At 32.9% G+C, this 26,583-nt stretch overlaps 2 protein-coding genes across 2 annotated transcripts in view; both read left to right on the top strand.

Annotated features, from left to right (window-relative positions):
• LOC127719177 (serine/threonine-protein phosphatase 6 regulatory ankyrin repeat subunit B-like) overlaps nt 1-12,963 on the top strand; it is a 67,582-nt gene extending 54,619 nt beyond the window's left edge. The window contains exon 3 of the mRNA XM_052225199.1: nt 11,243-12,963. Coding sequence (XP_052081159.1) covers nt 11,243-12,963 — 1,721 coding nt within the window. The remainder of the gene's footprint in view (nt 1-11,242) is intronic.
• Nucleotides 1-26,583, top strand: part of LOC127718542 (uncharacterized) — a 191,426-nt gene that overhangs the window by 27,069 nt on the left and 137,774 nt on the right. The window lies entirely within an intron of this gene.

The raw sequence follows: 26,583 nt of genomic DNA, 5'->3' as shown, positions 1-26,583 counted from the left end.
TATTGTTTTATTTCTTTCCGTCCGTCCTTCTGTCTGTTCATCCTTCCGACCGTCCATCCGTCTGTCCATCCTTCCGTCTGTCCATCCTGCCGTCCGTCCGTCCTTCTATCCATCCGTCTGTCTGTCCCATTATGGGTATAGTGTTATTCCACATAACTCTTCCTACAGTTTGAATCCTAGGACGTTTTTACTTTGCTGGCTGTTTGTACATATATTGAACATGTTGGAGGTGTGCATGTGGTCAGGGTAATGATTTTTATAAGTATTTGCTCTTTTGGGAGATGGTTGAACTTTTTCATTTTTGGGGTATAAGCGGTTAAAGATTATACATGTAGCTATTTTAAAATAACACTTTGCATCCGCGGGGGCATCAATTGTGTCTCCCAGACAGAATATTATCTCAAAGAAAGTCCTTTATTGACTTTGTTCTAATACAGTTACTTCAGAGTTGAGTGTGGGGGCATCACTTTGTCTAGTTTATATTGAGCAGCAAATATGATCATCAACACTAGATCCACAAATAATTCAAAATAAATGATGTTATCCCTCAATCATAAAATTGACTCATTTTTAGCTCATCTGGCCCACAGGGCCAAGTGAGCTTTTCTCATCACTTGGCGTCCGTTGTCCGTCGTCGTATATCCTTTAACCTTTACAAAAATCTTCTCCTCTGAAACTACTTGGCCAAATTTAACCAAACTTGGTCACAATCATCATTAGGGTATCTAGTTTTAAAAATGTGTCCGATGACCCTGCTCGCAAACTAAGATGGCCGACGGGGCTAAAAATAGTACATAGGGGTAAAATGCATTTGTTTGCTCATATCTCTGATCTCTGATCCAAATTAAAGCATTTAGAGCAAATCTGACGGCGATAAAATTATTCATTAGGTGAAGATCTATCTGCCGTGAAATTTTCAGACCAATCAGGCAACCAGTTGTTGGGTTGCTACCCCTGAATTGGTAATTTTAAGAAAATTTTACAGCTTTTAATTATTATCTTTAGTATCATTATAGATAGAAATAAACTGTAAACAGCAATAATGTAGAGCAAAGTAAGACCTACAAATAAGTCAACATGACGAAAATTGTCAATTGACCTTTTCAGGAGTTATTGCACTTTATAGTCAATTTTTTAACAATTTTCATAAATTTTGTAAAGTTTTGCATAATATTTTCCTCTGAAACTACTTGGCCAAGTTCATTATAGATAGAGATAATTGTAAGCAGCAAGAAAGTTCAGTAAAGTAAGATCTACAAACACATCACCATCACCAAAACACTTTTTGGTCCATTTGTTTCCTTTGTTTAATATGCACATAGATAAATGTGAGCGACACTGGCTCTTTAGAGCCTCTAGTTTTTAATGTTTGCTTATATTCCTGTATTGCTACAGAAGGAAGAAACTTGATCTAGCAAAAATATCAATATTTTGGCCATACTGTTTTAATTCAACACACAAATTTTTATTGCTTTGTATTAAATGCGAGGGCATCCATATCGTATACAAACATCCAGTTTATTTTGTTATGTTGTTGTCTTTCCATGTAAGATTTATTATTTATTTTCTTTGCCATCCATTGTCACAAACACCAAGCTTAACACCAACACTGATTCACTTTATTGCTTCTTTACTATAGTTACATTTGAGATATATATAGTTTTGAGTTAAATGTCCTTAAAGGTTCTCAATTATTTTTCAGAAAACTAAGGAGCATGATGAAACATTAAGTGAGTATACTCATTGTTTCAGTCATTTACTGGTAATTGAAACAACAAAGGATATGGGGTATTCATCCATGACACATAATCAGTACATACACAGCCAAAAACTCAAAACAAGCAAAGGAATAGCGCTTCAATTGCTGTTCTTTATCTTTACATTTTCATACAATATCAAAGATATTTCTTACATCACATTTACTGATTGCAAATTCTATAGAGGGATTGCTTTTGGTAGAAATGATACTTGGGTTATACAACAAACTTTAAAACATATCTAACAATAGAAATAGCGATTCACTATTCATGCTATTGTCTAAAAGAATGCATACAAAGTGTAAATCAATGTATTTACAATTCCAAAAAAATTTAAAAAAAACAATTGAAATTTGGATAGTAGAAGGATAACCGCTATTTGGATACTTCGCTTATAAGGTTAGGAGATGCAAAGTTTTTCGTTAACGGCAAACCAATTGATTTCTATTTTTTTGTTTTTCAATTCAGAAATAAAATAAGGAGATGAGGTATGATTGCCAACAACTATCCAAATGAATCAAAATGATGCTAATTTAAACAACTATAGGTAGTATGACATTCAACAATGAGGAAATCCACACCCTATAGTCAGCTATGAAAGGTTGGAAGAAAACCTCAAACGAGATAACTAACGATCTCATCTTTGACAAAACAATTTATAAAAAACAACATCATTAGTTATTAAACACAACAAAGGAACAAAAACACCGAAGAAGAGGGAGAGCAATAGAGTACATTGAAAGAACTTCGTATCTATACAACAAAGAGAATCCTATTTAAAACTGGTGCTTAATTTTGACTAAAGACAGAAAAAGTAGAATAAACATAAAAAATGTTTGATCTATTGCAACTTGAATAACTGAATTATTTTTCAGATACCTTGAAAGAAGAAATAAAAAAGCAAGTAGAAGATCATATTCCATCACATATTCGAGGTATGCATAATACAAGTTTACTAAGCCTCTATGGCCAATGATCACGCCAGCGCATCAGTTGTTATACATGTGTACGTTTTTTATATTAGATATTGATTGCTAAACATGTATATGAACTGGTAGAAATTGCAGGGGTAGAACAATAGCCCCAAATCAATCATGAAACTTGTATTTTATTGATGAAGGTAGTGTGTAATTTTCAGTTTCAATTTTCAGAACCAACCTACTGGTACAATTATATACAATTCGATATAATAAAAAAAAACACTAGATGTGCATTTCGACAATGTATGACTCTTCAATGATGCAGCAGGGACCGCGCTGGTCGTCGCCAATTTCGCAATTTGCGATTTTTTATTTCATCTGGCGACAAATACGGCTGCTGGCGATATGTTTGGCGTCAACATTTTCTCATGTCAATATTTTCAATTCTTGACTGTAACGGTAACAATATAGATCTTCATATAAATTGGTAAAAGTTAGAAAATAAATTGTACAAAATGTTACCTGGGAACAAGTTTATGACTTTGTTTACGACCCCAAGCTAATCAATGGTTACAACAGGTGTCATAATCTGTTGTTACAGGTAATCTGTTTATCGGATGGGTCATTAATGATCATCAACATTAATTCATTCGAATAGAATTAGTCAGTCGGCATTTGTCATTTCATTTGAAGAAATTTTCATACAACACAATGTTGTAGTTTCATGAAGAGAACGTAATTGACAAAAAGTCAAAACCATAATCAACTTGTTAATAAAAACATCGTTTTACTTGTTTTCCGTACGAAATTGCAAATTCAGACGTAATTTGTTTTTGCCTACCCTCACTTTTGATACGAAAATTGCAAAACCGACCGCCATTGTTGATCGTATTTACTTCTACAGCGGACTGTGTTCAATCCTCCGAAGAAGGAGCACACCTGAATGTAGAAAGATAACTCAATTTTTTTTTTCCCTAGTATTGAGATACCTATGTATACAAACTGACTTTAGAATATATAAGTTTAGGAGGTCTTTTGAGTTATAGGCAAAGTTAAAGAGGGTCATAGTAGCAGGAGGGGAAGGGTGCTTTGTTATTCATTTTCTGTATTCATCCCTTTTTTATACAAATTTTCACTATTCTGTAAAATTAAACACCCCTTATCATCTTTTCTTCATTCAATTACCCATTTTTTCTATTCTTATTGTTTTAATTTAAAAACATTTTTTCTATTCTGTATCATATACAGACCATAAGCTATTTATAAGGACAATAGTCATTATATTAGTCCCATTAGTCATCGTTTGGACACATAAATATTCAAATAAAAACATACAATATACTGTTTTGTGGAATAAACAGATGCTTTGTTTTAATCTTTATTGTTTTATTTAATTCTTCTTCATATGAAATACTTAAGGAATGACTCTACTATTTTTTCTGTCTATGAAGAAATAACATCAAAATGTGGTGCACACTGAATAACCCGCGTAGCGGGTTATTTTATAGTGTGCACCACATTTTTTATGTTATTTTAAATAAACAGATACAATATTATAGTTATTTCTCATAATTTAATTCTAAATTCCATTTTAAACCGGAGTAAACCATGCAAAAACGTTGATGACGTCACGGTCACATGACTACATTATGTCTATGAGCTGATTAACAAAACAACGCCACCCAATCAGAAGACGCGTTACATTCAAAATGTAATTATTGACAAATAAAATAAAAGTACACATATTTGTTTTTTTCATTATATAAACCATATGCAATAATTTGCTTAGTGTAACATGCTAAAAAATGTACAGGACAGGCTTAGTACATCAGAAATTGAAACTGAACATAATTCAATTTTTGGTAGAAGTTATCAAGACTCTAGCTGGCTCTAAAGTTGGCTCCAAGTTTTCAATACTGGCGACAAAATATAGCAGATGGCGATTTTTCTGGCTCCAACTTTTTAGGAGCCAGAGCAGCCCCTGTGCAGGAGGAAAAAATATTTAAATAATTGAAAATGAAACCCTTATACAAAATGCAGAGCTTATAAAACCAAAAAGAACCCAATGTATAACCACATCCGGATAAGGAATAAGAGCTTTACATGAGCGAGTTATATTTCTAAATTTAAAATGATTTACAAAATTTGATAACAATTCCATTAGACAATTGTCATGAACATGCTGAAGTACTGACTACTGGGCTGATGATACCCTCGTGGACTATTAATTTAATAGCAGAGGTATTTACCCAGTGGTAGTAAACACATTAGGGCTACATTTTTTACTGCAACAGATACGCATTTCGACAAGTCATGACTTACATAAAAAATGAAAGAATTTGAAAAAAAATATTGTAAAAACTTACTTTTTGTCAAAATGGAATATTGTTTTGATGATTTAAGTCCATTGGAAACAAACTACCTAATATTGGTATAGAAAGAGGAGATACAAGCCATTTGCCTTGTAATAATGATGCCTAAAACATCGAAAATAATTGATTTCTGAAGCTTTTTTTGTCAAAATCCAATCTATGACGCATGTTTCTGCAAAATGTGTGATTTCAAACTTTAGACAGAATTAAGCCTTTATAAAGAAACCTTTACTAAGTAAACAACTATAATCTGGTTTACAATGAAGCAAACAAGGAGGAGGGTGCAACTATGCACAGCAATTTATAATAAAGGATCATTTCCCCTCGACTTGTATTCAGCTGGTTTTTTAAAATTGAAATTATGTAGCAAATTCCTTGATTTGAAGAAAATATATAATATTTTCGCCAACTTATTTTTTCTATGACACATCGATATATATTGTACATTAATAAATAAAATTGTTGGTGTACTTTGATATGTTAAATCTAACCATGTATCTAAATGTTGGATATTGGACCATAATAGGTAAAAGTCCAATTTCAAACTTTTCAAGTTTTTGACCACATTCATTCTGCGTCTCCTGTATGAAATATTCCACACAAAATGAGCACGAAAAATAGCAGGAATATTGTTTTGAAATCTCTATACCAGAAAAAGGGATATTCTAGTCAGTCAGTAGTAAGAATCCACACAGAAAATAGCCGAAAAATTTAAATTAGCAGGAATGTCTTAGTAGGAACATTGTTTTATGCACGATTGTTGAATTAATTGTTTAATACTAAATACATTTGGCAGACAGATAAAAAATTTCATTTTAAAAGTATAAAAATTACCTTCAGTCTACATGAGCCATATTTTTTTACATTTCAATAGTGTAGTAGTTTGACCCTTGCAGCATTGTGTTCCAACAGAACTTTACATGTTTTTCCCTCCAACTTTTGAATTTGTGAACTGGAACTTGGTTGCCTTTAACACAGCAAAATTTGTATCATTATCAAGCAGGAATCCAGTTTAAGATAATTAAAAAGATTCCAGGTAGAAAGATTTTCTGGTAAGAATAAATCAATTCAGGTAGGAATCTTGTAGTAGGGAAATCAATAATCTTATCATACTTTCTGTTCAAATTCCCACTTACGATTTTCAAAACAGAAAAAAACCATACAGACTTTTAAAATTCCATCTATATAGTAGGATTTTACTTGTAAGAATATACAAAATCCAGTCAGAATTTTGTTCATTTTCCCTGTCCGCCTCCTTTCTATATAGAATGTTTGATTCTTGGTAGATTCATACTACATTCCCACTAGTTTCTAGGTGGAATCCTACTACTTATTTCGTACGTGCAGTCACCTATTCAGTGTCAAATATATAAAACACAATCTACATTCAGAGCTGACACAAGCTTGAATGTTGTTTTTTTAGTCGCCCAATTGATCATGGCTAGACATTTGCGGTCATATCAAGCTGCCTCCGCGGAGCATTTTATAGGAAATTGAAATATAAATCAAAGTTTAGTTTAGATATATTTGATACAGGAATAAATTTTTAGCTCATCTGGCCTAGACAGAGCCAAATAAGTTTTTATCAATTATCGGCGTCCGTCTCCCGTCATCGTCGTCATTATCCGCCAGCCTCTATTAACTTTTACAAAAATAGTCTCATCTAAAGTACTGTACCAATTAAAACAAAACTTGACCACAATCATCTTTTGTGTATACAGTTTAATAAATGTGTCCGATGACCCTGCTTACCGACCAACATAGTGGACCTTATGGAAAAAGAAGCACGAGGGTAAAACGAAATGTTTGGTTATTAACTTGAAAACCGTTAAAGATAGTGAAAACCTGACAGGGGACAGAATTTTTAAAATTATTAGATCTGCATAAATTACCGTAACATCAAAACTACGACTTCTTGATTTATTGTCCTAAAACAACGAATGTTACTATAGTTTTTCATATTTGCCCATTATCTCGGAAATAATAATAGAAATGTTTTTAAATAACAAAAATGATCACCAAGAACAAAGTCCCTGTTTGCTAGTGTATTGTCTCACCTTGGCAGAGTAAAAAAGCCAGACATAGGTATGCTGTTTCCTGCGTTGGCGGCGGCGTCAACAATGTATTAGTTTGTGATTAGGTCTAGTTTATAAGTGGTAAGTCAATAATATTTGGTATTCAGTTGTATAAGCATTAGCACATCTCATTTCCATGGAGAATATTTGGCCCCGCCCCCTCAGTCATGGTCTATCGAATTTGAAACTTTTGCTTAGTTTACATGTATTAGTTTGTGATTAGATCAGTTTAAGATGAACTGATTATGTTAAATCAATGATATTTGGTATACACATTTATTGGCATTTGCAAAAGAGGGGCGAAAGATGTATCGTTTCCATGGATATTGTATAGCCCAACCGCCTCTTCATGGTTCATTGACTTTGAAACTTTTATATAGTTTACAAGTTAATGTTTGTGTTTAGGTTTGTTTAAAGGGAACGACTTATAATAAGTCCATGGTATTTGGTATGCAGTTGTATTAGCATTGGCACATCTCATTTACATGGAAATTCTTTGGCCATGTACCCTCAGTCATGGTTCATTGACTTTGAATATATGCACAACTTATGTAACATGTTAAAATATTGCTTTTTTAATTTCAACATTTGCATTATCAAAATTACAAAAAAGGCGAGACATATCTGTGATAACAGTTTATCATTACTTATAAACTATTGTTATATACCAAAACAATATTGATTCAAATCGAATTTGACCTATGTTTACCATGTTAGTTGGATTCACTTCAACGTAATGAAATGATGCACGCCAATGTAATGATTTATATGCGTCAACCTTAATCTAATTCTTTGATCCCTTGATGATTTGAAAACTGACAGGTTATTAAACAGGTTGACCATCAGGATCAATGTTATTATGGCATTTGTATATTCAAAGGAGTATTATGGCAACTCGTCACCTTATTAATTGAGATTGAATGAACATGTTATTAAAAAAGAATGTATTAATAACTCATCATTCATTGAAAACACCATTTTTTGTATAATTACCACCATAAAAATAGAAAATAGAAATACTGGGCGTCCCTCCCCCAGATCTTGTATGCTCTTACATATTCAATTCATGCCAGAAACTCATGAAAATGATTTCAAAAGGGGGCGAAAGATACCAGAGGGACAGTCAAACTCATAGATAGAAAATAAACTGACAAAGCCATGGCTAAAAAAGAAAAAGACACACAGACAAATATAAGTACATAAAACACAACGTAGAAAACTAAAGACTAAGCAAAACAAACCCCACCAAAAACTGGGGGTGATCTCAAATGATCTCAAAGGTTTATATTTACAACCTCTTGCATAATTTTCGAAATCAATACTGATCAACAATTTAAAAACAAACTTAAACCTCTTGGAAATATCAATTATATGAAAAATTGCATTGTAAGTACTATCACGCAGTCAATTGTGTACAATTATTGACAAATTTTCACGAAATTGATAACCAAGGTTTATATCTACAGCCGCTTGGACAAGTTCCAAAATCAGTGCTTATCAACTATTTTCAAATACGTTAGGCCCTGGGAAATATCAATTATATGGACAATTACGTCAGGTACATTGCTGTGCATTCTCAAGAATACAGTTATTGCCATGGTTGTCACTTGACACAAGATCGAAAATCAGTTCTAATCATTTCTTATTTTATAAAAGTGATAACCTTGGAAATATCAATCATACTAAGAATTGAAAGCGCTCTCAAGTATATAATTCTTTCCAGATTTAAAAAAAATAATGATTTCAAACGTTTATATCAGAAATTGCTCTGACAAGTTCAAAAATAAATGCCGAAGAACTATTTTTACAAGAGTTATGCCCCTTGGAAATATTCTCACATGAAAAATTGCAGAGTAAGCCTATAATAAAGATAATAATAAAAAGGTTTTAAGAACGCAAAATTTTTAAGTTATTGCCCATGGACTCATACAATATTTGCAACACGATTATGTGAGTAGGTCAGTATGTAAGGTAATTTTTAACAAGTAATTTAATTTGTCTTTAGCTTGCTACAACATTGCATCGTTTGGTGTAAAAAGCAATGACCAATTTTTATTTCTATCCAACCACTTTAAGTATTAACACAAAAAATGTGGATCTTACACCAATTGGTCTGCAATCCATCAACACAAATAACCAATAGTTATGTAAGGTACCAGGCTTTTAATTTAATACGCCAGACGAGTGTTTCGTCTACATAAGACTCAGATAAAAAAAAGTTGTAAAACCAAACAATTACAAAATTGAAGAGCACTCATAGAGCATGTAGAGCATTCAACAGATTCAATCTGGGCGGGAGGAGGGGCATGGGGATTTGCAAATGAATATTCCTGTCTTGTAGAAGCTAAAAATAAATTCCCATGTTACCAAAACAGTACGATTTCAAGTTATTGTTAGTATAGCATGACTGAAGGATGACAGGTTTACATTTCTTGGTTCATTTGATGATGCAGATAATTGGGCTAAGCACCATCTACTGAATGTACATACTATTGGTTGATAAAACTATACAGATGAGCAGTGCTGATAAAGCTTATTTTAACTTTATTTCAAAATATATATATTTTATCAAAGATCATTGTATCAGTCAAACAATATTAAGTTATTGTTTTCCTATGCTCTGAACATGAGCTTTCAAACTGTCAGTTACAATCAGTTAAGAGAGAGCGAGGCATTTTAGATAGGAGATATTTTCTTTTTCGTTCTAGGTCAAAATTGAACTTACAAACTCAGCTTTCATTATTTTTTTTTCTTTGCAGCTCACCATGAAGAAGATATAAGAGAATGGGAGCAAGACCAAACTACCTTTTGGGAAACCAGAGCAACGCGTCACATACTGGAATGTCTACCCTCACATAACTGTATTGTTGTGACAGGAAGCTCGGGTTGTGGTAAATCTTCAAACATACATCAAGCTGCCTTACACTTACGTGACAGTTTTGGATATGAGATAATACCTGTTTTAGTAGGACCAACAGACATAATGAATTATTATAATAAAAACAAAAAACAAGTTTTTGTTGTTGATGACATATGTGGAAAGGAAACAATAAACACACAAACATTACAGACGTGGAGAGATAATTCAGAAAAAATGGAGAAAATATTTAAAGATGAAGAAACAGATGTTGGAAGTAAAAATGATGGCACGGTTTCAAAGTTATCAAGTCCAAGATTACTGATTTCTTGTAGACTGCATATATATAAAGAATCACAGTTTCAACGTATTTCATTATTCACAAAAATAGAATGCAATTTATTATCACCCGAGTTTTGTTTGCAGGAAGCTGAAAGAATGCTTATGCTGCAGAAGTACCTTCCTGATGACATAATTGACAATATAAAACAAGTCACAGAGAACATCGATTACTTTCCCTTGCTTTGTAAATTGTCAAAAAACAAAACATCTGAGGAAGTCAAGAAACTGTTTACAGCTCCTTTAATTAATATTCAAAAGAACATAAACAACATTATTAATGAAAATAAAGAACAGTTCTGTGCTCTTTCTCTGTGTATCATATTTAATGATGGATTCAATACAGACTGGCTGAAAAAAGGATCAGGTTCAGATAATAAGAAGTACACACTTGAGGACATTGTTAAAGAATTTGACATAGAGTTAAGCAAAGAGAAGCATAGAAAGTCTTTAAAAGATGCCTTTTCAACATTAAATGGCACTTACTTAAAACTGAAAGGCACAGAATATAGAATGATACATGACAAAATCTATAAAATGGCAGCTGTAATCTGTGGACAACACAGTAAAGAATTTTTTATCAATAATGCTCCCTCTGTATTTATTCGGGATAAATTCATCTTTGAATCTGTAATGGAAGTCGATGAAAAAGATGATTTAATTGTATTATTAAAAGACCAAGAAGAAGATTATTTTGAACGACTGTTATGTGATTTAACAAAGCATGTCATTATAAGTACATTCAATAATTACCAGTTAATTTATCAGACATTTAGAGATCAGTTGATAAGCTTTTTAAAAAGGAAAGATGCTGCAAAAACAGTCTTAACGAAGCTTGATACAGAAGGTTGCATAATTATCAAAAATAATGATAATCTAAAATATCCGTTTGAGATACAATATTATACAACACCTTTAATAGAATCAGCAATAATGGGTTACTTTGATATTGTTCAATTTCTTATTGTTAATGCTAAATGTAATGTGAATAAAACAGACAGTCAAGACAGCTCCCCTTTATATAAGGCATCCGAAAGAGGACATTCAGCTGTAGCTAAATTATTATTAGAGAATAATGCTGATGTATCTCAGTGTAACTCAAATAAACAGTCTCCATTGTATGCGGCCTGTATTGAAGGACATACAGATATAGTAGAACTGTTACTTCAGAACAATGCTGATGTCAATCAGTGTGATGTCCGTGGAAAGCCTCCATTATATGTGGCCTGTGCAGGAGGACATAAAGATATAGTAGAACTGTTACTTCATAACAATGCTGATGTCTCTCAGTGTAAAATATATGAAAAGTCTCCATTGCATGTGGCCTGTAAAGGAGGACATACAGATACAGTAGAACTATTACTGCAGAAAAATGCTGATGTCAATCAGTGTGATGAGGATGGTGAGTCACCATTGTTTGTGGCCAGTAAAGGAGGACATAAATATACAGTAGAACTGTTACTGCAGAACAATGCTGATGTCTCTCAGTGTAATATGTATGGATGGTCTCCATTGTTTGTGGCCAGTACAGGAGGATCTAAAGATACAGTAGAACTGTTACTTCAGAACAAGGCTGATGTCTCTAAGTGTAACTTTTATAGGGAGGTGCCATTGTTTGCGGCCTGTAATGGAGGATATAAAGAAACAGTAGAATTGTTACTTCAGAACAATGCCGATGTCAATCAGTGTAATGCGGAAGGTAAGTCCCCATTGTATATGGCCTGTGCAGGAGGATATAAAGATATAGTAGAACTGTTACTTCATAACAATAATGATGTCTCTCAGTGTAGTCGGTATGGACAGTCTCCATTGTTTGTGGCCTGTAAAGGAGGACATAAAGAAACAGTAGAATTGTTACTACAGAACAATGCCGATGTCAATCAGTGTGATGAGGATGTTGAGTCACCATTGCTTGTGGCCAGTAAAGGAGGACATAAAGATACAGTAGAATTGTTACTTCAGAACAAGGCTGATATCTCTCAGTATAACTTTTATATGGAGTCTCCATTGTATGCGGCCTGTAAAGGAGGATATAAAGAAACAGTAGAATTGTTACTAAAGAACAATGCTGATGTCAATCAGTGTAATACGGATGGTAAGTCCCCATTGTATAAGGCCTGTGCAGGAGGACATACAGATACAGTAGAACTGTTAATGCAGAACGATGCTGATGTCTCTAAGTGTAGTCGGTATGGACAGTCTCCATTGTTTGTGGCCTGTGAAGGAGGACACAAATATACCGTAGAACTGTTACTGCAGAACAATGCTGATGTCTCTCAGTGTAGTCGGTATGGACAATCTCCATTGTATGTGGCTTGTAAAGGAGTACATAACGTTACAGTAGAACTGTTACTGCAGAACAAGGCCGATGTTAATCAGTTAGATAGTAAGGGAGAGTCACCTTTACATGCGGTTTGTTCATATCATTACAAGTTGCAATCAATAATCAGTAAAGATAGAATGGAACCATTTTCAAAAAGATACATTGAAACTGTTAAAATATTACTTGCATGGAAAGCAGATGTTAAAATGTGTAATAAGAATGGTCAGACACCACTTGATGTTGCCCGTGAATCAAAGTTCGTGGAAGTTGTAAATCTTTTTGATGAAAATCTTCGAATAAAAGAATCACAATTAAAGTAAACATTTCGTAAATTTGAATTTTACAACGAGGACATATAGTTATATTATGATAATTGTATCACTATAAAAGAAGTCAATGTATGCATAATCCAGGTGTTATTTAAACAAGACATTATATTCAATTAGCTATGTAGGTAATTTAAAGGAATATACACAAGAAATTACTAACAAGATTTATCTAAGATTACAATAACTGCCTGGACAATATTTAATAATTTCTAAATTCTCTTATGGCATCGATTTTTCTGAATTTTGCAAATCATATTTAATAACATGACTCAAATAAGTGATATATATATAAGAGCATTATTTCAACATAAATTGTAAAGTTTATTTTAAACTTTGAACTCAATGTTATCGAACTCAGACACATTACATACGTGTTACAAAATTTACATACACACAAACAATACACAACAATGGATGATATGATAAAGAAAATATAATGCATTATCATACAGTCAATTCACAAAATAAGTTTACTAATTAACATTGATAACCTTTCCATAACGTTTTACATTATAAAGAAAGAAATAATTATTGTTTAAGTAATGTTCTTGACTGGTATATATACAACAGATGATGTGGTATGATTGGCAATGAGATAACTCTTCACAAGAGACAAACGAAATAGAATTTAACAGCTAAATGATCCGTATGGCCATACACAATGTACAAAGCCCATACCGCATAGTCAGCTATAAAAGGCCCCGAAATCACAAATGTAAAACAATTCAAACGAGAAAACTAACGGCCTAATTGATGTACATTCATAGGGTGCATGTCATTGGTCAGTATATGTATGGAATGTATGTCATTGGTCATTATATGTTTGGAGTGTTCGTGATCAGTCAGTGTATGTATTGAATGTTTGTGATCAGTCAGTGTATGTATTGAATAATTGTGATTGGTCAGTGTATGTATGGAATGCTTGTAATTGGTCAGGGTATGTATGGAATGCTTGTAATTGGTCAGTTTGTGTATTGAATAATTCTTATTAGTCAGTGTTGGTATTGAATGCATGTAATTGGTCGGTCAGGGTATGTATGGAATGCATGAATTGGTTAGTGTATATATTGAATGCTTGCGATTGGTCAGTGTTTTTATAAAATGCTTGTAATTGGTCAGTGTATGTATTAAATGCTTGTACTTGGTCAGTGTATGTATCGAATGTTTGATATTGGTCAGTGTATGTATGGAATGCTTGTAATTGGACAGTGTGTGTATGGAATACTTGTAAATGGTCATTTTCCGTATGGAATGCTTTTGATTGGTCAGTGTATGCATGAAATGCTTGTAATTTGTCAATTTAGGCATGGTATGCTTGTAGTTGGTCGGCATATTTATGGAATGTTTGTTATTGGTCAGTATATGGAATTGTTGTTATTGGTCAGTGTATGTATGGAATACTTGTAATTAGTCGGTGTATGTAATAAATGTTTGTGATTGGTCAGTGTAATTGTTCCAGACCATATCAGTATTTGGACCGTACGCGTACAATCCGGACCGTATGCGTACTTTTTCAAATTACGCATACGGTCGGACTGTACGCGTACGATCTGCCTGACTATAAGAAGTTGGGCAAGTTTATTAAATACAAATGTATAACAGATCAACATAACTGAAATCTCGAATTAATATAAAAAGTGCAATTGTAATTCGAATAAAAACTTGTTTTAACTACTTAAAAGATGATCTCCTGTATATCACGACAGAATACTAAAGATACTGGACATAAATTATAAAAAATCTGTTCAAAATACAATGAGAAAATATAATAAAAAAGTGTCGAAAACTAATGGAAAGTTTGAAAAAGGTATCTTTGATACCGTGAGAAAACCATCAGGGTATTTAGAGTTTATGATATTATTGGTAAAGATGCAAGTTTGTACAAACAATCATGTGAATATGGCATATTGAACTCTTGTTATGTAATGGGTGATATAGAACTTTTGACACGTAAAATTGAAACTACACATTATAAAACAGATGGAATTTCATTGCATGCTGCAGCAAAACAAACAATCTTTTCTCTTGCAAGAAAGAGATGCAAATGCAAAGGAACATGCATGAACAAAACATTTAAATGTAAGAAATCTGATGTTCCTTGTGGCAGCAAGTTTCACTCGGGGCGAGAGTGCCATAAAAGGGATTAAGATACAGAATTTTTTAATTTCATTTGATTTAATGTTAGCTTATTCACTTTATTCATCTAATAGTGATAATATTAATTTGTAATACTCAATAAAAGTTTTTTGATAAATAATTGTCTAAAATAAACCCATATGGTCCAAATACATGTATGGTCCAGCTCGTAATAAACCGTATGAGTATTTTCGTATGGTCCAACCATACGCGTACGAGTATACGCATATGGTCTGTATCGTACGCGTACGGTCCAAATACTCATATGGTCTGGAACGTATGTATTGAATGTTTGTGATTGGTCAGTGTATGTATGAAATGCTTGTCGTTGGTCAGTGTATGTATGGAATGCGTGTACTTAGTAAGTATATACATGCACTGTATGTAATTTGGTTTGTATATCCATGAAGTGTATGTTATTAATCAGTATATATATAGGGTATATGTAAATGTAATTGTCAGTGTATGTATGGAGTATATTAAATTGGTCAGTATATGCATATAGTGTATGTAATTGATTTTACACATGTTAAATACATAAATGCATTGGACTCTTGTGGAGAGTTGTCTCATTGGCAATCATACCACATTTTCTTTTTTATATAAAATATTTTTTTTCTTAAAGACCTTCTATATATTAATTGTGATAGACTATCAAATAAGGACGTTTTTAAGGGCACACTTACAATGGCGTCAACTTAGGCAATATCCTTCATCATAAATTAGTTCAGTCGAAAATACCTCCTTATTTTAAAGATCAGTCTGTACCAATAATTTCTTATACCTATACCAAACCAATTGCAACTAAAATTTTCAATTACAAACACGTTTCGCAGGATCTCAACATTGACGACTTCAAGTCTAAACCTCCTGATTGCACCTGTGCTAGTTCCCAATTCACATATAATCCGGCTGGCCACGTTATTACCGGAGACCTCAACATTGTCGATAACACTTCCCTGCGAAATTTGTTATCCAAAGGTCCGAAATATCGTGAGCCTAAATCCATCAATTGGAAATACAACTTCAAAATACTGATGGATTCAGTCGAGGATTATGCCAGGCAATGGGCTAAACGCGAGAAAGAAGACGTAGATACTCTTTCCGAATGGATTAAGGCTGTGAGGTCGTTGATACAAATCCGAATTAAGAAACTAAATGGGCATATCAATACCCACGATACATCAATGTCCCCGCAGATAAAGCCCCAAACAACATCGTTTTTGTGTGTAAATATCATTACATAAACTGCTTGATAAATGAATTAGGTATTGACAATTCACTTGGAAACTCAACATATACCCTCACGACACTTACCAAAGAGGAAATCCTAGATAATCATAGGTCTGTTCTATGTTCCTTTGGAATTTCAACCAAAGACGAAGAACTGGATCTTCCATCACTGTATTGGATACCTAAACTACATAATTGTCCTTACAAACAACGGTATATTGCTGGGTCTTCCAAGTGCTCCACGAAACCTCTTTCTAAATTATTAACATCTATTTTATCAGCAATCAAAGCCGGGCTCCAAAGTTATTGTGAAACTGCCTATTCTAGAGGTGGCGTGAATCAGATGTGGATACTAAAGAATTCCAAAGATCTTTTAGAGTACATACAATCTAAGACTCTCTCATCTTGCAATAGTATTAAAACATTTGACTTTTCTACACTTTACACAAGTATTCCCCATTCCAAATTAAAAGACAAATTGAAAGAGTTGGTATTACTTTGTTTCATTAAAATGAATGGCGAACGTAGATACAAGTATCTTGTCTTGGGGAGGGATAAATCCTACTTTGTAAAGAATCAGTCTGATTCAAACAAAAAATTCTCTGAAACTGACATTATCAAGATGCTTGATTTCTTGATTGACAACATATTTGTTACGTTTGGAGGACGTGTTTTTCAACAGACTGTCGGAATTCCAATGGGAACCAATTGTGCCCCTCTTCTTGCCGACTTGTTTCTTTATTATTATGAGGCTGACTTCATACAGGAGCTTCTTAGGAAGAGAGATAAGAACTTAGCAATATCCTTTAACTCTACGTTCCGCTATAAAGATGATGTTCTCTCACTAAATAATACAAAATTTGGTGACTATGTTGAACGAATCTATCCAATCGAACTAGAGATAAAGGATACTACAGATACAGTTAAGTCTGCCTCATATCTTGACTTACATCTAGAAATTGACAATGAGGGTCGGTTGAAAACAAAACTTTACGACAAAAGAGATGATTTCAGCTTCCCAATTGTGAACTTTCCATTTCTATGTAGCAACATTCCAGCAGCGCCTGCATACGGAGTATGTATCTCCCAATTGATAATATATTCCCGGGCTTGTGTTTCCTATCATGATTTCCTTGATAGAGGATTGTTGCTCACAAGGAAGCTATTAAACCAAGAGTTCCAAATGGTGAAGTTGAAGTCATCCCTTCGTAAATTTTACGGACGCCATCACGAGTTGGTTGACCGTTATGGAAGCACCGTTTCACAGATGATATCGGATATGTTCCTTATGTCGTAACTACAATACCCTTCCCTTTTCACGAATGTGACTTACCGAATTAGACTATTTACCGGATTTGTAATAACATAAGCAACTCGACGGGTGCCACATGTGGAGCAGGATCTGCTTACCCTTCCGGAGCACCTGAGATCACCCCCAGTTTTTAGTGGGGTTCGTGTTGCTGTTGTACCCCTATTTGTGACATTTTTACCTATTGTGTCTGTTTGTTTTGTTCACACATCGTTGTCAATATAATGGAATTTGATGCGACTGTCATGCAAGTGAGAGGTTTAGCTAGCTATGAAACCAGGTTCAATCCACCATTTTCTACATAAGAAAATGCCTTTACCAAGTCAGGAATATGACAGTTGTTATCCATTCGTTTGATGTGTTAAAGCTTTTGATTTTGCCATTTGATTAGGACTTATATCTAGAAATTGACTTGACTATGAGGGTCGGTTGAAAACAACACTTTACGACAAAAGAGATGATTTCAGCTTCCCAATTGTGACCTTTTCATATTAAAACCAAGAGTTTCAAATGGTGCAGTTGAAATCATCACTCCGTAAATTTTACGGACACCATCACGAGTTGGCTGACCGTTATGGAATATCCGTTTCACAGATGATATCGGATATGTTCCTTATGTCGTAACTACAACCCCGTTCCATTTTCACGAATGTGACCAACCGAATTAGACTTTTTACCGGCTTTGCAATAACATGAGCAACACGACGGGTGCCACATGTGGAGCAGGATCGGCTTACCCTTCCGGAGCACCTGAGATCACCCCCAGTTTTTGGTGGGGTTCGTGTTGCTTAGTCTTTAGTTTTCTATGTTGTGTCATCTGTACTATTATTTGTCTGTTTGTCTTTTATTTCTGGCCATGACGTTGTCAGTTTGTTTTCGATCTATGAGTTTGACTGTCCCTCTGGTATCTTTCATCCCTCTTTTACTGTTTATTATGGCAAACACTGTAATATGCACTCTTATTTGATTTTGTAATAAACATGCAATCTTTGTATCTTAATAAACATTCATATCTTTGTATTATAATAACCACTCATATCTTTGTATTGAAATAAACACTCAAATATTGTATTGTGATCAACACTCGTATCCTGGCTTATACCGAACAGCAAGCTATAAAGGGCCCGAAAAATGAATAGTGTAAAACCATTCAAACGGGAAAACCAACGGTCTAATCTATATGAAAAAACTAACAACGAGAAACACTTATGAATCACATCAACAAACGACAACCACTGAATATCAGGTTCCTGGTTTAAAAACGGTGCAAACAAATGCAGCGGGTTTGAACGTTTTAATAGATACCAACATTCAGTCTTACCTGAAATAATGATGTAACATCACAACATAGAAAGACACACTATAAAATATCATTTGAAATGGATTAACTCAATCAAAAGATATACCAAAACAAGTGAACATACTCTGAACGAATACATTTGATACATGACACAATGTAAATACAAAATCAATAAAATAAAGGGTTGGATGTTAAACAATTTCAGATACACAACAATAACCTTGAACAAAATGCCGCCAAATAGAATAATGTACACAGGTAAATGAAAATAATTGTGTTGTAAGGTATTTTGGTTATATACTATATAAAGAAGCTTCAGACTTTCATTTTTTGGCAAAAAGTACCAACACTTTTTAAGTATTACCTTCAACAAAAATGTTTTACGTTTCAGTGGCAACAATGGGAATTTCATTTAAACAGTCCAAAATTAAAACTCTGACATTTGTAAATTTTAAGTTGGTTTTGAGAAAATCATTCTTTTTAAAGAATTTAACAATATGGTTTTGATGTTACAGGTGAAAATATGCCAAAAAAAGAATTTAACGATTTGTCAAGCAACGTGCTGTTGTTGTTGATAAAGTCATTAATGAATTCTGGAAAATCTTAACTTTTTGCTCACCCATAGGACCAAGTGAGCTTTTCTCAACACTTTGCGTCCGTTGTCTGTCGTCGTCCGTCATCGTATTTTTTCCAAAAAATCATCTTCCAAACTTGGCTATAGTCACCACTTAGTTTAAATAACTGGCCGATGGCCAAATGATAAAACAAAAACATTAAAATGCAAGTTTTGTCTGATGTTTTGCAAATAAACTCATCACAGATACCAGGATTAAAATTTAATATTTAAGCCTGATAAAGATTATCTGACAGAAACAGAAATGTTCAAATTGTGAGCTTTGACGTCAAAACTTTCTGATGACTTCTTTTATGAGTTTTTCGCTTGAAATAACAAGTTTTATCATTTTGTTTCATTTTGCATTTTTATATAGAAAACTATAATAGTTATACTGCAAACGGGATGAGCAAGACAAGGTCTACAACTAAGTCTGCATAGTCGAATTCTTACGAGAGTTATTGCCCTTTGGTGACAATTTTCAACATTGTGATGTGTTTTTGCCTTATATCTTTAAAACTACTTTCAAAGAAAGATATAAACTAAAATAACCGAAAATGATCATCACAATGAAGACAATATAGAGAAATTCGTCCGACGACTCCGTATTGGAGTTATGCAGTTTAATGACTTTTTTTACCATTGTTTTTTGCGTTTTTCCTTATATGATAAGATTTAAAATAGATAAATAGACACTTTAAATTCCCAAAAGGATCAGCAAAGCCAGATCTACTTATATAGTTATAAGACTTGTTACTCTTTATATGAATGATTCCCCTTGAATGAGGATTTTTTACCCTCTTTTTGTTTGGCTAGCCATAAAACCAGGTTCAACCCACCATGGTTTTCTTAAAATGTCCTGTACCAAGTCAGGAATATGAAAGTTATATCAAATAGTTCGTTTCTATGCATCTTTGCGTTTGTTTTTGTTGAACTTCAGTGTTTCTGTTGTTCCTTTGTTTACCTTTTATAGTTGATGTGTTTCCTTATGTTATCCTCTCAATCGATTATGAATTTTGAACAGCGGTATACCACTGTTGCCTTTATTGAGCAAGAACTACAGAAGATAGATATAAATTAAACAGACTAAATGATCAGCAAAGATAAGGAAAAGCAGGGACTTTTTTTATGAATTTCATTCTCATCTACATGCACACAGACCAATGTTAAAGACACAGTTTCTTTAAAGTCTCTCTGTTTGAATTTGGATATTATGACTCATGAATATTGGGTAAAATTTAAATTCATTTCAATCCATTATCTGAAGTTAAAAAGTGTTATATTTACTCCAAAAACATTTATATATATAGTGCAACTTCTTAGTTAATAGAATATCATAAAAAAGTCCATTTGGCATTTTGTAATGACAAATACCAGTACTGTATTCACTTACTTAAGTAATGTGCAATGCATCAGTTTAGGATGTACACCTTTGAGGAGACAACAACTTCTAAAATCAATATTTTTCTTAACATATTTTTTGGGGTTTATATGACTGTAAGAAAGTAAGTGATAAAGAACATATCTTATGAGGGTGCACTTTATCTTTGCTATGGCCATTTGAATGTACCACATTTTTAAAGATTTTCCCATTTTTATCCATTTGTACAAATTTTAAGGGCTATTATGATAATTATGAATTATCACAGTTTATAGTAACTATTACAAAGATGAAGTGACTCATCTGAACAATTTTACCTTAAAAAAACTATTCGTTCGTGCTAACATTAGAATATTTTATAAAAATGTGTTGCATTTTCGAGTCCAATTGTAAATTTGGGATACCACTGAAATACCGGGCGTCCATCCATCCGTTCGTATGTTTGTGCGTCAGTCTGTCAGGTCTTGTTACCGCTCTCACGTGTAGAATTCTTTTATGAAACTTATATCATAGGTTTATATAAGCAAGGTCTTGGAAGAGTTCGAAAATCAGTGACGATAATTATTTATTTCAAAAAGAGATTTTTAAATATATGGAAAATTGCATTGTTAGCGCTCTCGTATGTGCAATTCTTGCCAGATTTTATGAAACTTTTATCATAGGTTTGAAAAAAGGATGTGCTTTTTATAGTTATTGCCCTTATACCTAGGACAGATGAAATATGTGCAACGCGGGGACATAGCAACTCTGTTCTTTTATTTTTTAGAACAAAAATAATACCATTTTCAGCTTCTGTGTTATAAATGGTAATGAATAAGAAAAAGCCTAGATTGCACTGTCATAATATGCATTGTTCATCTCGTTGTTCTCATATACGAACAAGGTGTTCTTGTATATCCTTTTTTTACACATACCGATATTTGTGGTTTTTTAAAAATCTATTTCCTTTGTGTCTCTTTTAAAACTCGAAAGTTAAAAACGGTGGTAAAACTCCATGATAATTTTTGTATTATAACACCATGCTGACTCCTGTTCCCCTAGTTTTAACATTTTTACCTATTATGTCTGTTTGTTTGGTTCACATATCATTGTCAATATAATGGAGTTTGATGTGACTGTCAAACAAGTGAAAGGTTTAGCTAGCTTTAAAACAGGTTCAATCCACCACTCTCTACATAAGAATATGCCTGTACAAAGTAGGAATATGACAGTTGATATTCATTCGTTTGCTGTGTTTGAGCTTTTGATATTTGCCATTTGATTAGGGACTTTCCGTTTTGAATTTTTTTTTAGTTCTGTATTTTTGTGATTTTACTTTTGGTTCATTAGACAAAATAGCATGCAAAGATAATGAAATAAGTGTTGGATGAAACTTGTGGATATGCCCAAAATTGAATTTCAAGTTATGTTATTGTTGATGTTTCTTAATCACAAAGATTGTTAATATTTTATTCTTAAAATCAATCAGATTAACTCAAATCTTAAATTTTATATACACTGTGTAGGTTTAGATACGTCTAAATAATGTATTGTTTACTTAAGTAAGTTTCTTTGACATTCATACTTATACTTATTAAAGAAAAATGATGATTAAACACACAAACACAATATAAACTACTGTGCATTTTTATTATTGGGACATGATGAAAAGTTGACATATAAAACAAATATGTAGATTACTTTGAAAAGTCAGCAATTTTCTCCGAATCTTTTCTGTCGAGCCTTCGACTTTTGTCGAAAAATCGAGACATAGCGATCCTACATTCTGTCGATGACATCGTCGTCGTCGGCGGCAGCGTCCACAAATATTCACTCTGTGGTTAAAGTTTTTAAAATGTTAATACCTTTCTTAGACTATCCTGGATTACTCTTGAACTTAGACAGAAGCTTGTTTATGAACACAAGAAAGTATCCAAAAATATATATATTTTTTTAAATTCCTTTTTTCGTATTTACTTATAAATGGACTTAGTTTTTCTGACAGTTAACATTACATTAACTCTGTGGTTAAAGTTTTTAAAATTTTTGATGACTTTCTGAAACTATCCTGGATTTCTACCAAACTTGGACAGAAGCTTGTTTATGATCAAAAGCTAGTATCTATAAGGAAATTGTAAAAATGAATTTCCAGTTTGTCCGTATGTTATTTATATCTTCCAGTTAACATTACATACAGTCTGCAGTTAAATTTCTTAAAACATTAATTAGAGTCATAAGTAAGCGAGACACTATGTTCCGCGGAACCCTTATGAATATTCTTTTGTTATGACGTTACACAGTTTACATTGCTATTCGACCGTCAAATTGTTTGAATCAACCGAAATTTGTATTGTTTTTAATGCACATGCAATGCGTCTAGAATGTATAGCATATGACATACAAAAGTGAAGCATGAATAAATGTTTCTAGATGTCGGATACCTATTTATAGCATTTTCTCATTTTAGAAAACAAACAGCAAAGTTTTTGAACTCTGAAAAAGTAAGATAAAGCATGGTTAAAACAGGTGCTAACATAACGAAGGGTATCACCAGCCAAGTAGTCATCACCTCTGTGCTGACATAAATAATCATTGATATGGTCATATTAATAAATTGACTGTTTACAAAACTTTTGAATTTTTGAAATACTAAGGCTTTTTATCCTTAGGAATAGATTACCTTAGCTGTATTTGTCAAAACTTTTAGGAATTTTGGTTCTCAGTGCTCTTCAACTCTGTACTTTATTTGACTTTTTTTTTTAACTCTTTTGGATTCGAGCGTCACTGATGAGTCTTTTGTAGACGAAATGCGCGTCTGGTGTAAATGCAAAATTTAATCCGTGTATCTATGATGAGTTTATTTACTTCTTTTATTTTTTCCTTGACTGATGAGCATGTACTCTTTTGTCTATACTTTGGGTCCGTTGTCAATACCTTTTTGAAAACAAAGTTTGTTTCCTTCACCTATGAACAGTAAACTATAAAGAAACATGTAGGTGATTTTCTTTCAGGTTGATCTAAAACCTGGCCCTCATGCTTAGAAATTAAGGACCTAACTACATCAATGGCCAACATCTCAAACTGTATCTATGCATAAGATAATTGTGCGTGGTGTTGTTATCTGTTATATTACGATGTACGGTCCTGTTTTTGTTTACTATTGATAATCAGTTGTTGGTGGTCAATGTATAAACTATTGGAGCTATATTAGATGTGTTGGTTGTCGACTTAAAAACTATTTGGGCTATACAAAATTTGTCGGTTGTCAACTCAAAACTATTGTGGCTATATGAAAGTAACACGATTTGGGATTATAGTAAATAAGAAAACTCTCTAATAGAGGCCAAATGATGTAGAAATTGGCAACTAATGGTCACCTAAAGGCCCATAACAATGACACAATTTAAACCAATATCGCATAGAAAGCTATAAAATGCCAAGAAATGACAATTTTAAAAGAATTCAAATAAGAGAACTATCGACCTGATGTATGTATAAAACAACAAGACGTGTAAGAAAAAAGTAACAGCGCGACAAGATGTATTTACCTTAGAAATATTTGTTATTGAATTATTGCCCCTCAAATTATCATTGTTTGATTTGTTTTTAATAATGTACAGTTTGTTTGAAAGCTATAGGAGCTAAGTTAAAATTAAATTCCATTGCTGTGCGAAAATGATTTTTTTTTGTCATGCGTATTGTTCACATCATGAGTAAAAAGGTAACTTTATATGGTATTTGAATTCCTTGCAACGTCCACATGTCCGTCAGACTGAGTTCACCTGACCTTCACCTCTTTCATTGATCAATGATTTAGGTTGAAATTACATGATTAGGGTCCGTTTCTCATATACTATAAGCAGTAGGTAAACTACATTTGGTGTATGGAATGATTGTAATGGGCGCATGTCAGTCTGATAGTTTTAATCTGATTTTCACTTCAATTTCATGGTTCATTTGTGATTGTTAAGTTTTTTGTATTTTGCTCTATTTTTCAAGTGCTATAAGCAATATGTCAAATATATGAGGTGATTTGAATGATGGTTAGGTGTACATGCCAAACATACGTGTACACCTTACCATCATTTAATTCACCTGATATAGTTGACCTATTTTTCATTGTTTATTGCCATGAATGGTCAATGTTAACTTTTTGTTTTATTGTCTGTTTTTGAAATACTTTCAGCAATATGTCAATTCTATTTGGCTTATGGAATGATTGCAAGTTGTACATGTCTGACTAGCAGGTTTCGTCTGAGTTTGACCTTATTTTCATGGTTCATTTACTAATTTTACGTTTTTGTGTTTTTGACCTTTTTTCAAGTACTAAAAGCATTAGGTCAACAATAATTGGTGTATTAAGAAAATGTAAAGTGTATATGTGTGTCTGACTTGATTTATCTGGTCTTAACCTCATTATCATAGATCTTGAAAAATGTTAAGTTTTTGTAATGATTGTAGTAAAACTTTTATCTTTTAGACTTTATGACAAAATCAAATGTTAGTAACAGGCGAGAAATTTCAGCGTGTACACTCTTGTTTTTACAAAACTATTATGATGCTATTGTAGGCGATACAATAAACTCTATAATAATAATACACAAAACGAAAACAAAACAGTTAGAACATTGCCAAGCATTAAAATCGGAATTCCTTAAAAGCAACTTATCTCCGTTTAACTGACATAGATGTCACAACCAGAACACAAATTCAGCAGATATTTACTTGAAGTATAAACTATACGTTAATTCTATGCTCTTAACATTTTGTCTACCTTTTTTTCAATTCGAAAATTGAACAATAAGTTCAACAATAAAGTGATTAATTGATAACAGGAGTTTTTGTGTTCTAAATTCGTTCTTATGTAACACGATCATATTCATTACTAATCGTCAATGTTATACACTGTCAGATGTTTCATTTAGTTCAATCACAGTGTTGGAATGGAAATGTACAGATTTAATTGTTTTTTTTCCCTTGGGAGACAGGGCTCCGATATTCTCGAGAACATGGAGAATCGCAAGTTGTTTCATGAAAAAAAAAGGTCTGCAAATTGAAAAAAAATAGCATCCAAGTTTGCGTCAGAAGCAACGAATAAATTATATTTATGTATTCAGATAATAATACACAACAATCCACTTGAATTGTATATCGAGATATTCGATCGCATTAAGAATTTACAGTTTTTAACAGTTTTAACAAATACAATTATAGAGAATTTAAAATGACACTAACAGTTATTGCCAAACTGGCTTAGTGGCGAAATGAACACGATGTTCACACTTAGAATACCACAAATGAAGAGTGTAAACATTCTAAGTGTCTTTTCACTTGGCATAATATAAAACATTTGATGGCCAACTAAGATATAAATACATGAGGTATTAGGGAGTGACAATTCATACCGTGTTAGACTCTGATTTAAACAATAACACACGTCTTTACCTGGCATTATTAAGAGGATCCAAACGAGATAAAACAAATACAATCTATTAACAACGATTGTAATATGTATAACAACAATAGTAAATTAATTATGACAATGTTTATATAATACAAATTTAGCTTGATAACGACATAACCTTAACATCGACAAATTGATAATGCAGATTGCAAAAAATATATATCGTGATGAGGACGATTTACTATCTTAACAACGA

This window comes from Mytilus californianus, unplaced genomic scaffold (assembly GCF_021869535.1).
Source record: "Mytilus californianus isolate M0D057914Y unplaced genomic scaffold, xbMytCali1.0.p SCAF_10, whole genome shotgun sequence".
NCBI lineage: Eukaryota > Metazoa > Mollusca > Bivalvia > Mytilida > Mytilidae > Mytilus > Mytilus californianus.
The sequence above is the reverse complement of the archived record's forward strand: the minus strand, read 5'-3'. Positions and strand labels throughout refer to the sequence as shown.